This window comes from Mytilus galloprovincialis, chromosome 3 (assembly GCF_965363235.1).
Source record: "Mytilus galloprovincialis chromosome 3, xbMytGall1.hap1.1, whole genome shotgun sequence".
NCBI classification, from domain to species: domain Eukaryota; kingdom Metazoa; phylum Mollusca; class Bivalvia; order Mytilida; family Mytilidae; genus Mytilus; species Mytilus galloprovincialis.
Window position 1 is genome coordinate 57,325,129 of NC_134840.1, and position 18,979 is coordinate 57,344,107.

An 18,979-nucleotide genomic window follows, 5' to 3' on the forward strand; every position below is an offset into this window, starting at 1 on the left:
TCAGTGCTTAAATAAATTTCAAATTGAAAAGTTCTATTTTTGGAAAGCCTGCATGTATAACATCTGCTGAAAGCTCTTGACAACTGGCTTTTGTTTCAAAGTAAACTAGATGCACCAGAACAACAAATTTGGTAATTTAGTTCATCAAAAACAAAACTTTTGGATTTCCGAAAGACCAAGATTTTTTAATAAATAATATGCCCAGCAATTGACTGAACTAGCCAGGGGTTCCATGCCAAAGCAGAGTAAGACTAAGAAAATAAGATCAAATAAGATTCAATTAGTTTCAGATTGTCCCTTAGTCTGTACTTACTTAAATTTCCATTGTTACTTTGCTGTTTTTCAACCTCTCCTCTCAGCTCTCTCAACTTTCTGAGTTTCATTTCTTGTGTTTCAATCTTGTCTCGTAACTTTTTCAATCGTTCATTTTCTACTGTTATTTGCTGTTGTTTTTGTTCTTGTTGTTTCAAAAATTTAAGTCTTTGCTCCTTAGCAACCAGGACTTGCTGCTGACTTTCAATCTGATGTTGTTGTCGAGCAGCCATGTCCTGGAGCTCTGTCAAGGTCAGATCTACTCCACCTGGTAACTGAAATGACAGAAACAGAAAAAATATTATTAAATATGTACTAACAGTACCAAATTCTTAGATATTTTATCTGTTATACATGTATCTGTATCCTGAAAAAAAGGTGCTCTGAATACAAATATTGATTCAAACTTTTAAAATCCAGTCATGACAATCAGCGTTCTTTACTGTTAAGAGAGTGACACTCTCCTTGCACTTGGCATTGAATTTAGTCCCCATTCTGACTGAATGTAGCAGTTTATTGGTACATCCTACATAAAATGAAGACAAAAGCCCTTTGAAATTAATCTAACTACCTGAAGAGAGATATCCAGGTGAAAAACATCCCAATACATGTAACAACAGTTAGGTTCACTTTTGAATCCAGCATTTCAAATTTCGACAAATAACAACAATAGCCAGTTTAAATATTTCAAATATTATTACAATGCCTCTTTTATCAGAACATGCCATTTATTAAGACTATGAGGGGAAGCAGATTTTTTTACAAAGCATGATACAATATACATAGAAAACACTTAGTCTAGTATATTGTCCTTTCTTCACAAATACAGAAACTTAATCAATTATTACAACTTTTTAGAATGGCTGAACAAGTTGAACAATGAATTCTTTCACAAATACAGAAACATATTCAAATATTAAATGTTTTAAAAAATGTTGGCAATTATAATTTTAATAATACATTTCATATAAGCCAAAAATCTAGATGAGATAGAAATCAAACAGTTAAAATATTTGGCCTTATAAAAATTCTTAAAATAACACATTATATAAGTCACGCAACACTTACGTCAAGAATATTCATAACAATCTATGTGCCAAATACAGAATATATAAAGGTGACAACTCAGGCTGTCACCGCATACAAAATCTTAACAAAAAACATAAACACGGATTATAGAATTCTTGTGTCATAAAACTACAATCATAAGAAATAAATCACAAATGTAAATATCTGCGTCTTTTCATAATACAATAGGAACATTGCTTATCCTGTTTATGGAAGAAAAGTTGACTAGACCTACAATAATAAAAATCTGAATTGGTTATCAATTTTGAAAAATACGCCCATTAAATGCACAAATATAAAACGAATGTCTTTCGGTGATAGTACATAGACAGCTCTAAGGTTGGTGACTCCTTCGTCATTTAAAATCGTTTATATAAAATATCAGTCTTCAACTTTTTACCCTAGACATCCAATTTAAATGGATATATATTCTCAAATTTCAATCATATATGAATAAGAACACAAGAACTATATAAGAAACAATGCTTCATTCCTTGTTATATTTAAATTATAACAACATTTAAACAAAATAACATTTATGTTTATCCCATGAACAAAAGAGAAATAAAACACCAACCTTTCTCCTCATTGTCATGAGCAAGTATAAACAAAGTTATCTTTCCAAATAGCTTTATCACAAACAAGTCATTGTCTATACACTCCAAAATATCTAAGAAGATTAGCCCCCTTCAAGTGGTTTTCACAGGTTTAAGATAATGTGAGGAATATTGACATTCTAATTATAATTACACACCTTCCTTTGTTACCTGAACACACCTGTCTATAATCAATAATCAATCCATCTTGTAGGGGGTTATGCTACATTTACTTTTGGTAATTAGCATTAAGGATATCTTTGATCTACACCTGCAACCATCAGGTATAATCAGGTAAAATCATTGTTAAATATTGACATTATTTAAGTATATGTAAGTATTATATAACAGGTAATCATCTTCAAAAATCAAAAGTGCAAATAGGATAGATCTAACCATTCTTCTTTTTGAGAGGCTACATTCACAAAGTGTGCAATGCAGTGTTAATTTCCTGTTGGAAGATCAAACAAGAATCATACAATGAAACCAGCAAACTTCAAATTACCAATCATAGTTAAAAGTACAGGTACTTAACACTACACATGACCTAGCTCATTCACTTTCGATATCAATAGTATTTATAATTTGTACAAAATCCTAGACATTTCCTTGATTCTTTTTACTTCCATGATCAAACACTGAACCATTTTAATTGTCAAAAGTAGGTTAAACTTGGTAAAGAGTAGGTTAAACTTTCCCAATTGATAGCTTTTAAATGTTTGCAATATTGTATACAGGAGATTGTCATATTTATTGTTTTGTACAAATCAGTTAGCTGATAATAAAATAGTTTAGGCTATACAACAATATGTATGAGGAGATCTCCACAAAGTGTGTCCAAAAATCTATAAATAAGCATCAAAGTAGGTTAAACATACCCAAGTACAAATCAATATAGACAGTTAGCTGATGATAAAATAGTATAGGCTATACAACAATATGTAGGAGGAGATCTCAACAAAGTGTGTCCAAAAATCTATAAAATGACCATCAAAGTAGGTTAAACAAACCCAAGTACAAATCAGTTAGCTGGTAATAAAATAGTATAGGGTATACAACAACATGTAGGGGGAGATCTCCACAAAGTGTGTCCAAAAATCTATAAATGACCATCAAAACTACAGTTTCTAACTATAAATCAGTATATTATGTACTACCTCCATACACCTACAACCTCAGGCTGATTTATGTCCATAAACATTGTGACATTATGTCAATTAGTATATTCCCTGTAGATATGTAATGGTCAAAGTCAATTTAGCCACAAGTAGGTCATACTATATACATACAAAACAGTCCACCAATACACAAATTATAATGTTCAATTGCTTCAATTAGGCAAAAGGGAAAACACATGATTGTGTCCATTTGCAAATTTCCAACTGTCCCTATATACATTTATACATACAAAATTTTCCACTGACCCTCATCCGTAAATATTTTTTTCAAATAGCAAGCAAAGTCTGATACTAAATAAATAAATACAATATTTAGTACTTAGTAAATGGACTTATTACATTTGAAAGGAGTGGAAATCATAGTTCAGCCAAAGGATAAATTCGAAGACATAATAAAATTTCAAAAATGCAACCAATAACATATTTGTTTATCAACACTAGCATTAGGAACACCATCCCACCTTATTAAGGTACCAATGCCAAATTTTTATTTCAGATTAACATTTCTTATACACCTTAAAAGTCTGACCTTGTTTGTTTAACCATTTTTAAAAAAGTTTGAAAGACCATATTTCATATCAAGAAAAAACAAAATTAAAAGAAATGAACCTTTTCCCAAATCTTCTAGTCAACATTTAATGAATCTTTTTCAAACATTATTTGTTTAGCCTCCATAGAATGAATTTCTTTTTTGTTCAAACATATAAATATAATCTAAAACTTTTTAATTACACAAAATCTTTAGAAATCTAAAATTAAATATTCTAACTTCAACTTCTTACCCCATTGAGTAAATATTAGCTCAAGAAATTGGAGTGTTGACACCAGTTTTAAATTTACTGGTATCTATAATGGGGTGATTACTTTTACATCAAATACATTAAAGATATGTGATATTTATTTATCTATTTATAAAGGATTTGATGCACTCCAACTAAAGAATTTGATGAATTTAGATTTCCTTTATGGTGTCATTGCCTTAGTAATAAACGAATGTTTCAACTTGAATTTAAAAATTTCCTCATCATTTGACTGCCATAAAACCCTAATCTTCAATTTTAACCCACTTGTCTCTTGTAAGTCTTGACAAGAAATCTTGACCTATCTTTCTCCTGTCCAAAAATATCTCTGTATAATGTTAGGTTATAGTTACCTGCGGCAAGTCTTCAGGAATATCTTATGGCTTTCAGTTAAAAAGTAGACACTTTAATTTTCTTAATCAAACAAGACTTAATTCCCATTCTTCTTCCTTTCTATGTATATGATAATAAAGAAAATGTGGCCATTTGGGATTAATATATACCAGACAATTACCAAACAAAACGGGTTTTCAAAACCTTCTTACATCCAGACATTTAGTACCAGACTCACACCATGTATGTAAGTAAAATATCTGAGGTTGATTGTTAATCTGATCAACACAATACATGTTCCACTGCTTCCGTAGAGCGAAATAGCATTGCTTGTAAAAATATCTAGAGACATAGTCAGTCATTGGATTGATTGTTGGTTGCTTAACATCCAGTGGCAAATATTTCAGGCATGTTCATTGGAATTGCTACAGGTATATATAAGCACAAAACCTTTCTCTAGCAATGGGCTGAAATGTTGATGTTTAATACGAAAAATTAATTCACAAAGTCACTTGAATTTTGTTCTAGAACGTTTGCATTGCAAATGAACAAAACCACTTAGATAAGTGCAGTTATTGAACATTTAATCTGAAATTTTCAGATTTAAAAAATCTATAACATTTTCACTAGTTCACTGACGAGAATGAATACTGGTTTAGAAAACACACTGACCTATGATTTTTTTCAATACACACTCATACAAACCGGTTATGGCAGAATCGTGTAGATTTCTATCAGTGCATTTTGATTATGAAAATGTTTGATACTGCCTTGAGCAATTAAAGAATATTGTAATTTTAGGATGACAACTTTTGAGATAAAAATCTTGTAAGCTGTCAAACTGTTTTAACAAGATATCTAGTCTACCAGAATTGACTTCTATGCAGTTTAGTAGACTGTAGAACATTTGTTTTTTCAATATTCATGAGACTATAATGTACTGTATACAATAATATCTTTGTTCATTTAGTACAAATATGCAAATGAGCAGCAAAGTTTATATAAGAGAGAGAGAAAGATAACATAGGGAAATTGAAACCCATAAGTTGAAAATAAACTTACAAAGTCATGGCTAAAACAGAATAGGGTCAACAGACAAATTGACAACCCCATGGATACAAGAGAAACAGACCAACAGACAATCAACTGTACACAAAACACAACATAGAAAACTAAAGACTGAGCATTATAAGAGGAGGGTAGAAAAGAATTGTTTTTGTTGCCAGTATTTATTCTTTGTGTTTTTAGCTAAAAAGGATATTAGCATTGTTTCATGCAAATAAATAAAACACATTTCACCACTCAAACCTAAAATGATTTCCCCCTTCGGTTCCTTTTTGCATATTATGCCTTACCACCTTCCAAGTTTGTTACCTAGAAGATTTTTTTAAGTATAAATATTTTTGATTAAAAAGCAAGGTGATTTCATGTCATTAATCATATTACTACAATAAACCAACAACTAAGCCCATTACTTAAATCTTTTCTATAAGGACATGGTACACAATAACATGAACTTATAATGAGGTTTAGGCCTTTTTTGTTTTGCTACCACTATGTGGTTTCTGTTTTAAAAACATGTCTGTTCCCTTTACAAATGTTAAATCATATCTAATGCAAAATCTTTTATTAAATCATATTTAAATTTAGAAAATAATCTTCTTGACTCAGGAGTGTCATGATAATGATAAAAATAGACAAATTGAATGGATGCACAATCATTTGGAAAAAAATAAAAGAAAGAAAGCAAAATTTTTTATTGAACATTTCCAATTGAAAAATATCTGATTTTATATTAACACCCTTTCTTACTCTTACTTATTTTATATAATTAGCTAGAATTTGTGATAAATGAAACTTACATTATATTATATAAGATTATTGATTCCAAACTACACAAGAAAGCGAATGACTAAAAATGTAATGATAGTACAATTTTGATTTCCTGACCTTGCAGAGACTAAACATTTCTTATGAAAAGCTATAAAATAATGATTGTCTCTACAGATTGTTAAACAAGCATCGCTACATACATTTTTGACGTTGATCATGTTTTTATATAGCAAAATAGTTGTTTTCTATTTCCGTCGTACATATAAACAAACATTACAGCCACAATGACACCGATTCTCCTGATAATTTTTGTACCTACCATGTTGACGTAGCTTTCTAACTGAGAATTTAGAAACTGTAAAGTCGTAAGATCCCAGTCTTCTTCGTTACTGTCATATGAAAATTTCCCATTTTGTCGTTCCATGATGTCAGTTTGTCTAACATGTTTTTATGATATGAATACAGGTAGCTTCCAGGTAAGGTCACATTATAATACCAAGTTTAAACACAAAAAATAACAGGAAATGAAAGATTTGATATAAAGTCCTTAGAAATGAAAAATTCTCCTCAGACTACTACAGGTAGATGAGTTATCACACAATATGGCTGACAACAGGTATTCATGGTCTGATCAATGGAGCATGCCGCCATAAATAGCCTAAAGGTAAATCACAAAAGACCTGTATGTAAAGGTGTATTGTAATCCCCAGATTAATTAAACAAAGACTAATTATCAACAAACTGCTAGATAAGCTTCATTCATTGAAACATGACTATAGGTATCAACAAATGAATAAAATCTAGATACATGTATGTAATTAAAATTTTAAAATATTTGGGTCATATTTTTAATAAGTTAGCGTCCTATCTGTGGCGGGAATCTTTATGAGATAAATTATTATACCAGGTATTTTTACCTGGTGCAAAATTTCAAAGTTATCTTTTATGGATGGCTGGCCCAGGATTGGCCAAGGCTGAAGGTATCCAGTTTGAGTACTGAATAATGAAAGCCTGTATTTGGTTATAGTGATAAGCATTTCACTGAAACCTGATCTTTAGAAATTTAAAAGATCTAAGGCATCGATAGTATTTCATTAAAACATGACCCCAAAGGCCAACAACTAGACCCAACTTTAGTAATTCTTTCACTGATACTTTTTTTTGGAGGCTTCATATGTCATTGGTGATATGCCAATTAAATCAAGTGAAATATTTTATAGTTCTTAGCTTCTAAAACTTTCCTTGAAGTTACACTCTAGCTCTTTTTTCAATACTGGTTTTCCTTATTTGGCCATGTGGAAACAAATAGCAATATTTTTTAAAAGACAACACATCACTCTCTCTGCCTTCTTACCAAACTTGATAGGTTGCAACTACTCATCAAGGTTGGATACACTGGATGCAGCAGCGAGTTTAACATAAAACAGTGCAAAAGTTCTAAATGAATAACATAGAAAATTCTGAAATTTCCATACAAGTTGTTTCATTCCTTGCCTTACTTCTACAATACATACAGATAATCATATGGATTCATTTAAACTTTTGATAGAAACATAACAAAGAAGTACAGTTGGAAAGGAAAAGTGAAAGCAGCCAGAGTAAATAAAAGAACTTTATAGAACAACTATGGATAGCATGAATAAGATATAATATTATAATCTATCTTTTGACCAAACTCAATAACTTGAATATGATACAAAGCATACACATAAAATGGTTACTTGTTTTGAAAAAATTATTATCTGTTTTCATATTTAATTCATTTTTTAAAGTCAGAAGTATACCATAATTTCCCCCTAAACCAATTTTGCTATTTTCTTCAATTTATGCCTATTGCAAGTAATACAGGAAACATCAATTATTTTTTTAAACTGAACTTTAAAATCAGTTTTGCATTTAAAATTATATGAGTCAGAAAGATATACATGTACTAGTAAAGTACAACAGTAAATTAAGAAACTATTCTTTGCAAAGATAGATTTAAATTCTTATTGCATCATATTTCAATGCAGTCTGGTCTGAAATTGTATTAGTAAATCCAACATTTTTTGTTCTTGGTCAATAATAAAAAATGCCCACAATAATTGCTGACATAAGAATTTCTTTGAACTCAACATCACCCATTTTTAGCTAAGCATGAGAAATTTCAAAATCATAGAACATTCCTCTGATGGAAGCATTGATACTGTTTGTTTGTTTGTTACAAGTCGAAATGTGAAGGACACCACATATTCACTGATTTGTACTGAGTTACCTTTACGGTAAATTACCCAGATTACTAGAGGGTGTATCAAGCCATGATCATAACAAATAAAGACACCCAAAACCCACAATTATGTTAATGTATCCAACCATATTTGAATGCTACTAGCTCGACATAACTTTGTCAATAATAAACGAGTTGAGAGTCTGAAGAACATAACACAATCTTGTCTGTATTATGTTTTTCATTGTCATAAATTTTTCAATAAAAAAATTTTCATTCATTTTTTCTATGTGTATCAATTCTTGGATGTTTTTTTTTTCTTTTGAATTTAGTAGGGGTAAACATTATTGATACCAGCACCTTTGATCAGATGACAGAAGACTTTGAGCTAGAGGCTTAAAAATATGTGTTAACTTTTAATTGATTATATCACTTATATCTGTCAATTTCCAGTTATCTTTACAACAAAATAAATGAATATCTATTTTATCTCCCAAGTTAAGGAAATAATCTGACATATCTGACCTATCTACCTGCTTACCCATTGACCAGTCCTTGATCTGGTTAAGAATTACTGATTTAATACTTCAAAGGAAATTCAAGGTTACACCTTCTGAAAATCAACATGAACTAGATATCATTGAGATGGGAGCCATCTCTGTGGGCCCCGCTGTGAATAATGTGCATTAAAAAATTGTATCTTTACCATAGGACATGGGTTTGTCAACTGAAATCAAAGTTTTTGACCTTGACCTTTGACCTAGGAAGTTGTAAATAAATTATGACACACCCTTTGGTGTTGGTTTATAAACATGTCAAATATAAACTTTGAAATGATAACGGTTCTCAAGATATAGAGCGGACACGATCTTTACCATAGGACATGGGTTTGTCAACTGAAACCAAAGTTTTTGACCTTGACCTTTGACCTAGGAAGTTGCACATAAATTATGACACACCCTTTGGTGTTGGTTTATATACATGTCAAGTATAAACTTTGAAATGATAACGGTTCTCAAGATATAGAGCGGACACGATCTTTACCATAGGACATGGGGTTGTCAACTGAAACCAAAGTTTTTGACCTTGACCTTTGACCTAGGAAGTTGTACATAAATTATGACATACCCTCTGATATTGGTTTATATACATTTCAGGTATAAACTTTAAAATGATAACGGTTCTCAAGATATAGAGCGGACACAATCTTTACCATAGGACATGGGGTTGTCAACTGAAACCAAAGTTTTTGACCTTGAACTTTGCCCTAGGCAGTCATTCATAAATTATGACACACCCTCTGGTGTTGGTTCATATACATGTCAAGTATAAACTTTGAAATCATAACGGTTCTCAAGATATAGAGCGGACACGATCTTCACCACAGGACACAGGGTTGTCAACTGAAACCAAAGTTTTTTGACCTTGACCTTTGACCTAGGAAGTTGTACATACATCATGACACGCCCTCTGGTGGTGGTTAATAAACATGTAAAGTATAAAGTATGAAATCATAATGGTTCTCTAGATATGGAGCGGACACAAAGTTAAAGTGTTACGGATGGAAGGACGGACGGACGGACAGACTGATCACTATAGGGCGACCCACCTTTGGCGGGGCCCTAATTATAAATACATTGTTACTGAAATTTTGAGCAAGACCGCCAAAAAGTTACATTGAGCATCATATTGCACATATCAGCAAATTATTCAATTGTCAAAAAAAATATGTCTTTGGGTAGGTCAGCAATTGAATTAGCTAAGATTGACTTTTAAAAGTACCTCTTTCACTCCTTCAAACACAAACAACCAATGAATTGAACAACTTTAAAAATTTATTTGAAAAAAACTCTTACTTGCCTAGCTTAAGAAAAGTTTTGTGAATACAAATCATACGATTCAACTAAATTTATCATGATTTAAATTGAGTTACTCCCCTTTGTATATTAAAGCATTTTGTTTTTGTACTTTAGCTTCAAAGGTTGTTTACATGTAAAAAGATATTTTTTAATCTGAAATTGAAATGCCAACATTTCATGAAATTTACATTTGTATATTGGATATGTTTACAGTGTGAGAAAATCAACAAATAAAGCATACATAATTGGACAACCTTTGATCAAAAACCAACATTTAAGGTATCTTATTCAGGTAGAAAATTAAACATATTGAAAGTGATAACTTGTTATGGCATTCCGCCAAATAAACAAGACCTCAAACTTACCTGAATTTGTTTATCTTTATATAAAACACATCTAACTTTAATTTTAAATTTATTGAAAATTCAATAAGTTTTTGACATGTTACAAATACCTTATCTTTCATACCACAAAATGAAAATAAACACCATTATAGATTGTGATATATTAAATTATTAAGGTAAATTTAAACGTGTCCTTTGGTAACATAGAGTACCACATAGAAAGTTCAATATGATTATTTTCTGTAATATTGGACATAACATTAACTAGTCTGTCACAATGGCTGTCTAATTCTGACACTTTACCTAGTTAGTTTATATTAGTACATGATTCACTGAATACAAATATTAACTTCTGTTAAAAAAATATAGGCTCCTGTGTGACTATACTGCTTTTAAATAGTCTGAGGCTATGGTGCAATGATTGTTTTAAAATCTAAGGGTGTAATTTCCAGGACTTCAGTTTGAGCTTATTCCTTATTCTAAAGAATTTTGATTCTTTAGCTTCATATTGAAAATTGAAGATAAATATTTTATCAAGATTTCTTTTAACACAAATCGAAAAGATCAGGAGTCTAAGATTTCTTGGACTGTGGGATGAGAAAAATTCAAGATTTTCAGTAATAAAAAAAAATCAATCTCAAAGCTGCTTTTTTGATGCGGTGAATGAGTAATTGACACATTTACTTTGATTTGAACTCTGTATTCATACTACTTTTAAACATAAAATGTACTTACAAAACATTTCTTATTGTTGTCATCACAGTTATATTCCTTGGCCATTACTAAGCAAGCTATTATGAGTATCTCAAACTTTCCTTCACAAAAATGTATTCAAATATCATACAAACTGCGTCAGAAGACCTCCTGTCGTTATTTTAGACAAAAGTACGGAGCTGACTTAAAATCAAAATAGAGTCAAGTAGAACCTCTTCAAACAAAACTACATATTAAACATTTAGTGAATGGTCCCCATCCTGTCCTTCTTTAAGAAATTCCTCCTACTTGGGTCCATGAAATTGACAAGCTAATAGTTGGACGTCACTGTCTGCGTTCGAAGGGGTATATTACATCAATTGTAACAAATCTTTTACGAAACTATTTGTTTTACATATTGTCTATTTCAGGGTTACAATTTTAAACATGTTCTTTTACAAATGATGTTTAAAGGTTAAGGAATACCTTGGAAGATCATTTACTTTTTAAATCTTTAAAAAAAAAAAAGATAAATGTTCACCCACGATGTCAGGATTAAATTTCTTCTATATCCTGGTTTCTAACAATAAAGAAAAATATCCGTTGAGGAAACAGTCAGCCTATACTTGTCAACCTTCTAATCAAACAATACGATTTCTTAAATTGACTAGCATGAATACAATACACATCATTCATACATTGACATATTCAAAATAATATGCTTTGTTGCTAATGATATATTAATTTCCTTTTTTATGTCATTTTGGGAATTTGTTGTGGAGGCAGATCTTTATTATTTGTCCCTGTAATATATTTCAAACTATTCTAGAAATTGGGTGATTTTGTTAAATATTTGGCTATTGATGACCTCTTGGTGTTTTCCTTCACATTTACCTACATCCCATATTTTAATTCTTAATACCCAAATCTGATATCAAAATAATGAGATCTGTATAGATTGCAGATGAAACAATCATGTTCTAAAGACCTAAGGATGAAAGGGTAATTATCTACAAGTCACTGTACAGTATCCAATAATGGATAAAGTTCCAAACTGTAAGGAAAGCTATAAAACTCCTACTTTCTATATTAAAGAAAAATCAGAAAGAGATTCTCAAAACACCAGTGCACCCCCTAAAAAGAACAATAAAATAACCCCTTAAAAATACAACTATAAACTCAAAAATCAATGAAATAATATAATCTCTTCCTATCTGTACTATAATGAAAACATTAAAATGAAAATAAGAGAAATGTGTTAAAAAAGAAAGTCTAAGCTTTTTTCATCTATATGGTATAACATATCTATATAAGTGACAAGAGTACAATATGTAAGCAGTAAACTTAATCTATCATAAAACCATTTAACCACAAGATGAAGACTTTAGGTGTTAAATCTGACCACAAATATTAAAATTTGAATCATATCCAAATTATAACTCATTACCACTTGACTCAATTAAAATGTCTTAAAACTGACCTCAACTAAAGGACTAAAATATGCAAAACTACATTCAACATTGAGGTACTGGTAAACTGAAAAATGTTTTTATAAAAATTACCCATTTCAAAATATTTCAAAAGTTGTAAGAATTCATTGGTTGATTCTGAAAAGATCTACCCACTTTGAACACCTAACACCGGATCTTCAGCAACCAAACTGGTGGTCCTAACTTCAGGAGTAAGAATTACGCAACAACCATATGGCCTACAGCATACCATGTAACAACATTCAATGAATTTTCATTCCAGCGGAAAAATAAGGATAGGTTCCCTCCTTCAATTACCAATGTCATACAAAATGTGATTTCTTTCAAGTATGGTCAATTTCACCTTTAAACCTAATTAAAGTGATAAAATTCAGTTCATAAAGGTAATTTATTTATGAATCAAAGTACTTCTGGACAAACTAGGCTAATTATAGAGTGACTATTGATAGTAATTAGAGGTCGGTGACAATGTCCACCCATAACGGCAGGTAACTCAAATGTCTTACATCATTCTGTCTTCCTGTACCCACCTACCAATTAGTTTAATTTATGTCTTTTAAAGTCAATCAAAGAAACATCTTTTTAGTAGATATAAATTTTTACCCTAATTTGATACAATATGTATGTTTTTTATATAGATTAGACCGCTGGTTTTCCCGTTTGAATTTATTTGTTTATTTATTGGTCCCTGTAAAGCTAGCTTTTCGTTAAGAGACAAGGGTCTCCGTTGAAGACCATATTTTGATCTATTTTACTTTTACAAATTGTGACATGGATGGAGAGATATCTCATTGGCACTCATACTACATTTTCTTATCTCTATATAATATAAAAAGTTGTTATGAAAACAGAATTACAAATATGAAAACTATTCATAAACCCTTGAACAAAAACAAATTTTATAAACGATTTACCTTTGCTGAAAGCTAAACACATATTTCCAAAGTTTTACCACAAAATTTACCTGCATGTTGCTACTGCTTACACAAGTCATACTTTATGTTTTCTGCTTCAATTGCTCCAGGAAGATGTTATTTAATTAATTTCCCAAAATTTTATACAATCCAATATGTCTTGCATGGTTTGTTTTAATTGTTGAATGCAGCTATTAGAAACCGCAAGGTCAACACACTTTAATATAAACCACTATTGTATGACATAATTATAGCTCTCTGTTTATTAAATTTTATATCTGGCAAAAGAATCAGTAAAAGGATTATAAAATGTGAAGTGTTTGATCAGTTATACCTATCTAAATTAAAGGTATAGCAATATCCAAGTAATATAGAATTCATACAACATTATTAAGTACCATATATTCAAATCATATTCAATTCAACTTTTTTTTTCAACATGAAACATTTCACTATGAGGCATTCACCATGAAACATGAGATATGCCCTGTGAGATCCACAGTAAACATGTATTATTTAATTACACCAGGTATTTATAGTATGAAATTAAAAAAGACAACAACTCAACTGCTGAATAAAACTGAAGACAGTATAGTCAACACATGTTGGGATACATAGACTACACGAGGGGGAAGTGTCTGCAAAAAGGTTGAGTTCTATCATAACATCAAGATTGATCTTGGCTAGTTACAGAATAATCACCCAGCAATATAATATAACATTCATTGCAAAAAGCAGGTTAACAGATTCTGAAAGCTTCAAGTGAAAAGCAGGTAAGTCAATTCAAAAATGCACATCAAGAAAATTACCTGCAGAAAATTACAGAGACTAAAATTACAAAAAAAACAATGGTTGATTGAGTTCTCAATGCTCAAATCATCTATCCTCTTTCAGAATCCTTTTGTTAAAAAATTAAGACAAAATCATCCAAGGTACAAAAAATGTACACTAAACCAGAAATGAAAACAAATAGGGAAACTGTTCCTTTCATAAAAGAAAGAAGAAAAAAAAACACTCAAATAAAAATGATAGAATAACAATAAAGTTTAGTGCACCTTAATATGATTTTTCAACTTAACTGAGATCTTCATTTCAGGAAAATAATAGTACTATGTGGGGGTTCTTAATGACAAATTTTCAATCAAACGACACATTTTTAAGATGTCTTTATCAAAAGTGAAGTATATACTTGAGGCAGTATTTTATTACAAATCCTTCCAGGTGATTACTTATATACATTTATGACGGGTACTGACATGTTTCTTCAAAGTAATTTCAAATACAAACAAAATGTCCATCATTTACTTAAATAATAGGAATTCAGTGGTAGACTGTTCCAAAATTGACAACATCCCCTCAAAAATCTAAAAAAAAAAGGCTGTATAGCCAGACAAAGTCGTTAAAAACTTCCATTTGTTGTAAAAATCTAAAAACATTATCACATAAAAATTTGAAAATATTTTTTTTTGGCTCACCTTTACTGAAGTTTTCATAGCACACTAATAACTAGACTTTGTATTCCTTTTGGTAATCTAACTATAACTATAACACATGCATGTCCACTAAATCAGGGTAAATTGTTTTCAACAAGAGTTAACACGAGCTACAGTAACATATACGTTTTCCTGGAGAGCCCTGGTAAGGAAATTAATTAAACCATGCCAAAAATAGCTAAAATGACAATAACAAATTATCCCAAGGTAAAAGATACAATGTTATGTAATCATATTAAATGTCAATTGTTCCAAAAACATCATCCCCTGCTTAGGTGTCATGACAAAAAAGTGAGTCAGAACTAGTATGTAAAACCGTGCACTTCAGTACTTGTACCTAGCATTAGTGCATTTCAACTTTAGTCTTTGAAACAGAATTAAAAAAAAAGCATGTATCTGCCTAAACATTCAACTTCAGCATTCAACCTTTACCAAGAAAATAAAACAAGCCCATTGCCAAAATAAACAACCAAAGAATAACAAGCTGCACTGAAAATTAGAGTACCAGGTACCAACATTCATACAATGGTACAGCTATTCAAAACAACATTTCAGAACTGATCAGAATCAACCACACCTTCTTTACATGTTAAACAAATTGGTCAAGAGGTGAATATCATGAAATTGTTTTTATAAAACTCAAGCTGTTTGCGCATACCTCTTGATAAGATAGATGCAAGTATCTAATGAAAACCACTTCATTCAAAGATAAAGATAATGTAACATCACAGAAGAGTACACAGAATACTTCAGCAGAGAATTAAAAAAACATCACCCCTAGCTGCGACAAGAATGTAAAGTGATCTACAGACGAGACCTGATATAGTACTTCTAAATATGGTACATTATCAGTACAAAACAATTTGTAACTGATTATACATGTATAACTAAGTATGTTGCTCTATCTGGAAGGTTAATAAAGGTCACATACTTAAATAACAAGTTCTTTAGTTATCAGGGGATTTTGTACTTATATGCCCTACCAATAAATAGGAACAAAAGGACAAATGAGATATTCCTTTAGTAGTATTTAAATAGTGGACAACAACCCAACAACACAAAAAAGTCAAAAAGACATTACAATAGTCAACATAGTTACAGTCTTCAACATTACTAACGTCAAAGCAATATTCAAAGCTAAAATTTTGTTATGGTCTAAAAATGGATATATTTACTTGCTACAGAGGTGGAAATTTAATTCAATTAAGAATGTGATGAAATTTGACACATTTTTCATTTGACTTTGTTTATGACAATATCAAAAATTTCTGGACTAAATGACAATTGTGCATGTATTATGAAAAATAATTTTGTGGTTCTGTCTTTAGTTCATAGACATGTTTACAGACTTTGTCATAAAATAGCACATACCTTCTTATATGCTTATCTTAGGAATAATTCTTGAAAGCTTTTCCTAACGCAGTACTTCAGTTAATTTCAAGTGAAAGATCTTCCTTTACAAATAAATACTTAACTCTAAAATGATCATAGTAGGAATTTTTCTGCATCCTTTTCAAAAAATCCTTAAGCTACTTAAACAATGTTCTATTTGTGTTAGCTTTGTGCTGTAACATAGTTATTTCCATAATAAAACTAACACAGTATCTGATTAATTTCTGTGAATCATCAGAACCTTTCAACATCCCCCCTCCCCCTTTTTTCTCCAACTTCAAATTCTTTTTATGTCACTTATGAAGTCGGACAGGATTCTTCAGACATGTAAATTTTTGAATCAATCAAATGAAATAATCTTTAAGCAACCTATTGACCTGAAATAAGAGCAAAGCATATTTCATGCTTGACCTACCACTTTAAATAAGTAATTTGTAGAAACACCAACGAACAATGTTAAATAGACAAAATTTGCCCATAAACCACAAAATAAAATATATTTCATTTCCTTATAAGAGGGTAGAAAATAAGTCTTTTATATGATTTGTAATAAAAACATTTTCCCATTTACTTTATAGTGATTACATATAAGAATTCATTTATCCATTAGATGCCATCAGGTTCCCAATTATCACAAACTATCTTTATGTCCCTGTAAACCAAATGACAATGTAATGAGATTGACCCTGGTGTGAACTGAGTACATCGAAATTTAAATCAGTTTTGGCTGGATTTGATTCATTTTTTTGAAATATTTTAACTCAATCCAATTCACTCTTTTTTTCCTTTCTGTGAACTCGAAAAGTTAATTGTAATTTTTTTTTTTCAAAAAGGAAAAAATGTGGCCTGAAGAGGATTATAAAATTATTGTATGAAAGTACAAATTTTTGAATGAAGTTATTTCTTATTGTTGAGGTTTTTCAAATCATGCAGATGTTGTCACTTAAAAAAACTGAACCCTGAAAATTAAATACAATCAAACTCTATTATTTAACAAATTTTAATCTACTATGGTATTAGATTGAAATAATCTCCATCGCTGACCTCATATCTTCCATACAGGCTTCTCAAATAAATCTCAATGCTTTTTACTAAGCATATGAAACAGGATTGAACTCAGCACTGGAGATAAAAGTAATTCAATCAAGAACCCAGCAAGTCTACCCCTAAAAACCCCAACTCTTTTCCAAGATTATTACCAAATAACATCTTGCAAATGGAAATCTACAGTCAATTTAAACCACTTTGCTATAAAGCCTCTGTTGGATACTGTTCCTAAAGCCTTGGATCTACAGAAGGTGTAATTACATAGTCAAAAATCTTCACGGCTTCATTGTACTTTATAAAAAAATGTATCCTGTTATTTTTATAAAAAGATAAACATATTTAGATTTGTCATTTTAAGACAATTAAAAATAGAATACCACAGGATTAAGTACAAAAAATATCTTCCTAAATCAAAATACTGTTATTACCAAACTGCTCTCTTATTTAGATATGGGCCATTATTTTTCTGACTGATTACACGTAAATTCAAAGATTTACCTTAATATATTTTATCAAGGATCTTTAGAAAATCAATAATATACTTTTTCCTGCTTCACAAAATTTGATTAAAAGTTTAATGAAAAAACATCATGTTTACTTTAAAAAACACTCACCTGATTGAAGTTGATGTTTTTATATCCTCAGTAAATAATAAGCACACTTTAATCATTCATAAAAAACGAAAAATTGTAAAACATTCAATCAAAGAAAAGTAAAACGATTTGTGGTATTTGTGGTTTTTACCTGCATGTGTCAATTTCTGTCCGATTTCTTGCCAGTATTTGGTTGGTACAATAAAACTACCTGGTGCAATACAATCAATATGCAACCAGGGTCGTCACATGATCTCCCAATTTAAACTATCTGAAGCCCACAATAATTTGAAGTGCATTAATTCATTGCAGGTATAAGTACTCTATATATAATCTTGTTTGTATACGAACAAAAGGGAATCGTAAAAGATATGTTACTTTTTCAGAAAACCAAAAAAATTTTGGTTAAAATTTATCACAACTTGTCAGATTTACACAGTAACTAAGCTGTGATACAAATAGAAAATTTGATAACATTTTTCTGACAAACCTTTCAGTGATCCAGTTACTCAAGTTGTTTTTAAATAAATATTTAATCAGATCTAAATGTTTTTATCTCTTTATAAAAATAACAGAATAAGTTTTTTTGTAAAGTACAATAAAGACTGTGAAGATTTTTTATTCAAATATTGTAAAGCCTTGAGCTGAATGATGACTTTCTATTGAAATAAACATGATTGTTGTTGATTATATATCACCATAATAATGTGTTCTACATGACCCGTTCAAATCTAAAATTCAAATTAAGCGTAAATAAGATTCGTATATAACATTCTGTGGGAAAACCTCTTCATAGCAATTTTCCGTAACAAACACACGTAATCTGGT

The 18,979-nt window shown here is 30.4% G+C and overlaps 1 protein-coding gene across 11 annotated transcripts in view; it reads right to left on the reverse strand.

The window, feature by feature from the left end:
- The window catches only part of LOC143068423 (apoptosis-stimulating of p53 protein 1-like), a 62,980-nt gene that overhangs the window by 8,845 nt on the left and 35,156 nt on the right, over positions 1-18,979 (reverse strand). For 4 of the 11 annotated variants that reach the window (XM_076242466.1, XM_076242465.1, XM_076242468.1 and 1 more), the window contains one exon: positions 314-587. In XM_076242466.1, coding sequence (XP_076098581.1) covers positions 314-587 — 274 coding nt within the window. Of the gene's footprint in view, positions 1-313; positions 588-1,957; positions 2,083-6,439; positions 6,745-11,264; positions 11,358-13,676; positions 13,700-15,101; positions 15,249-18,172; positions 18,197-18,302; positions 18,382-18,979 lie in introns of those variants that run through there. The other 7 variants (XM_076242474.1, XM_076242475.1, XM_076242473.1 and 4 more) reach the window with 7 other exon arrangements.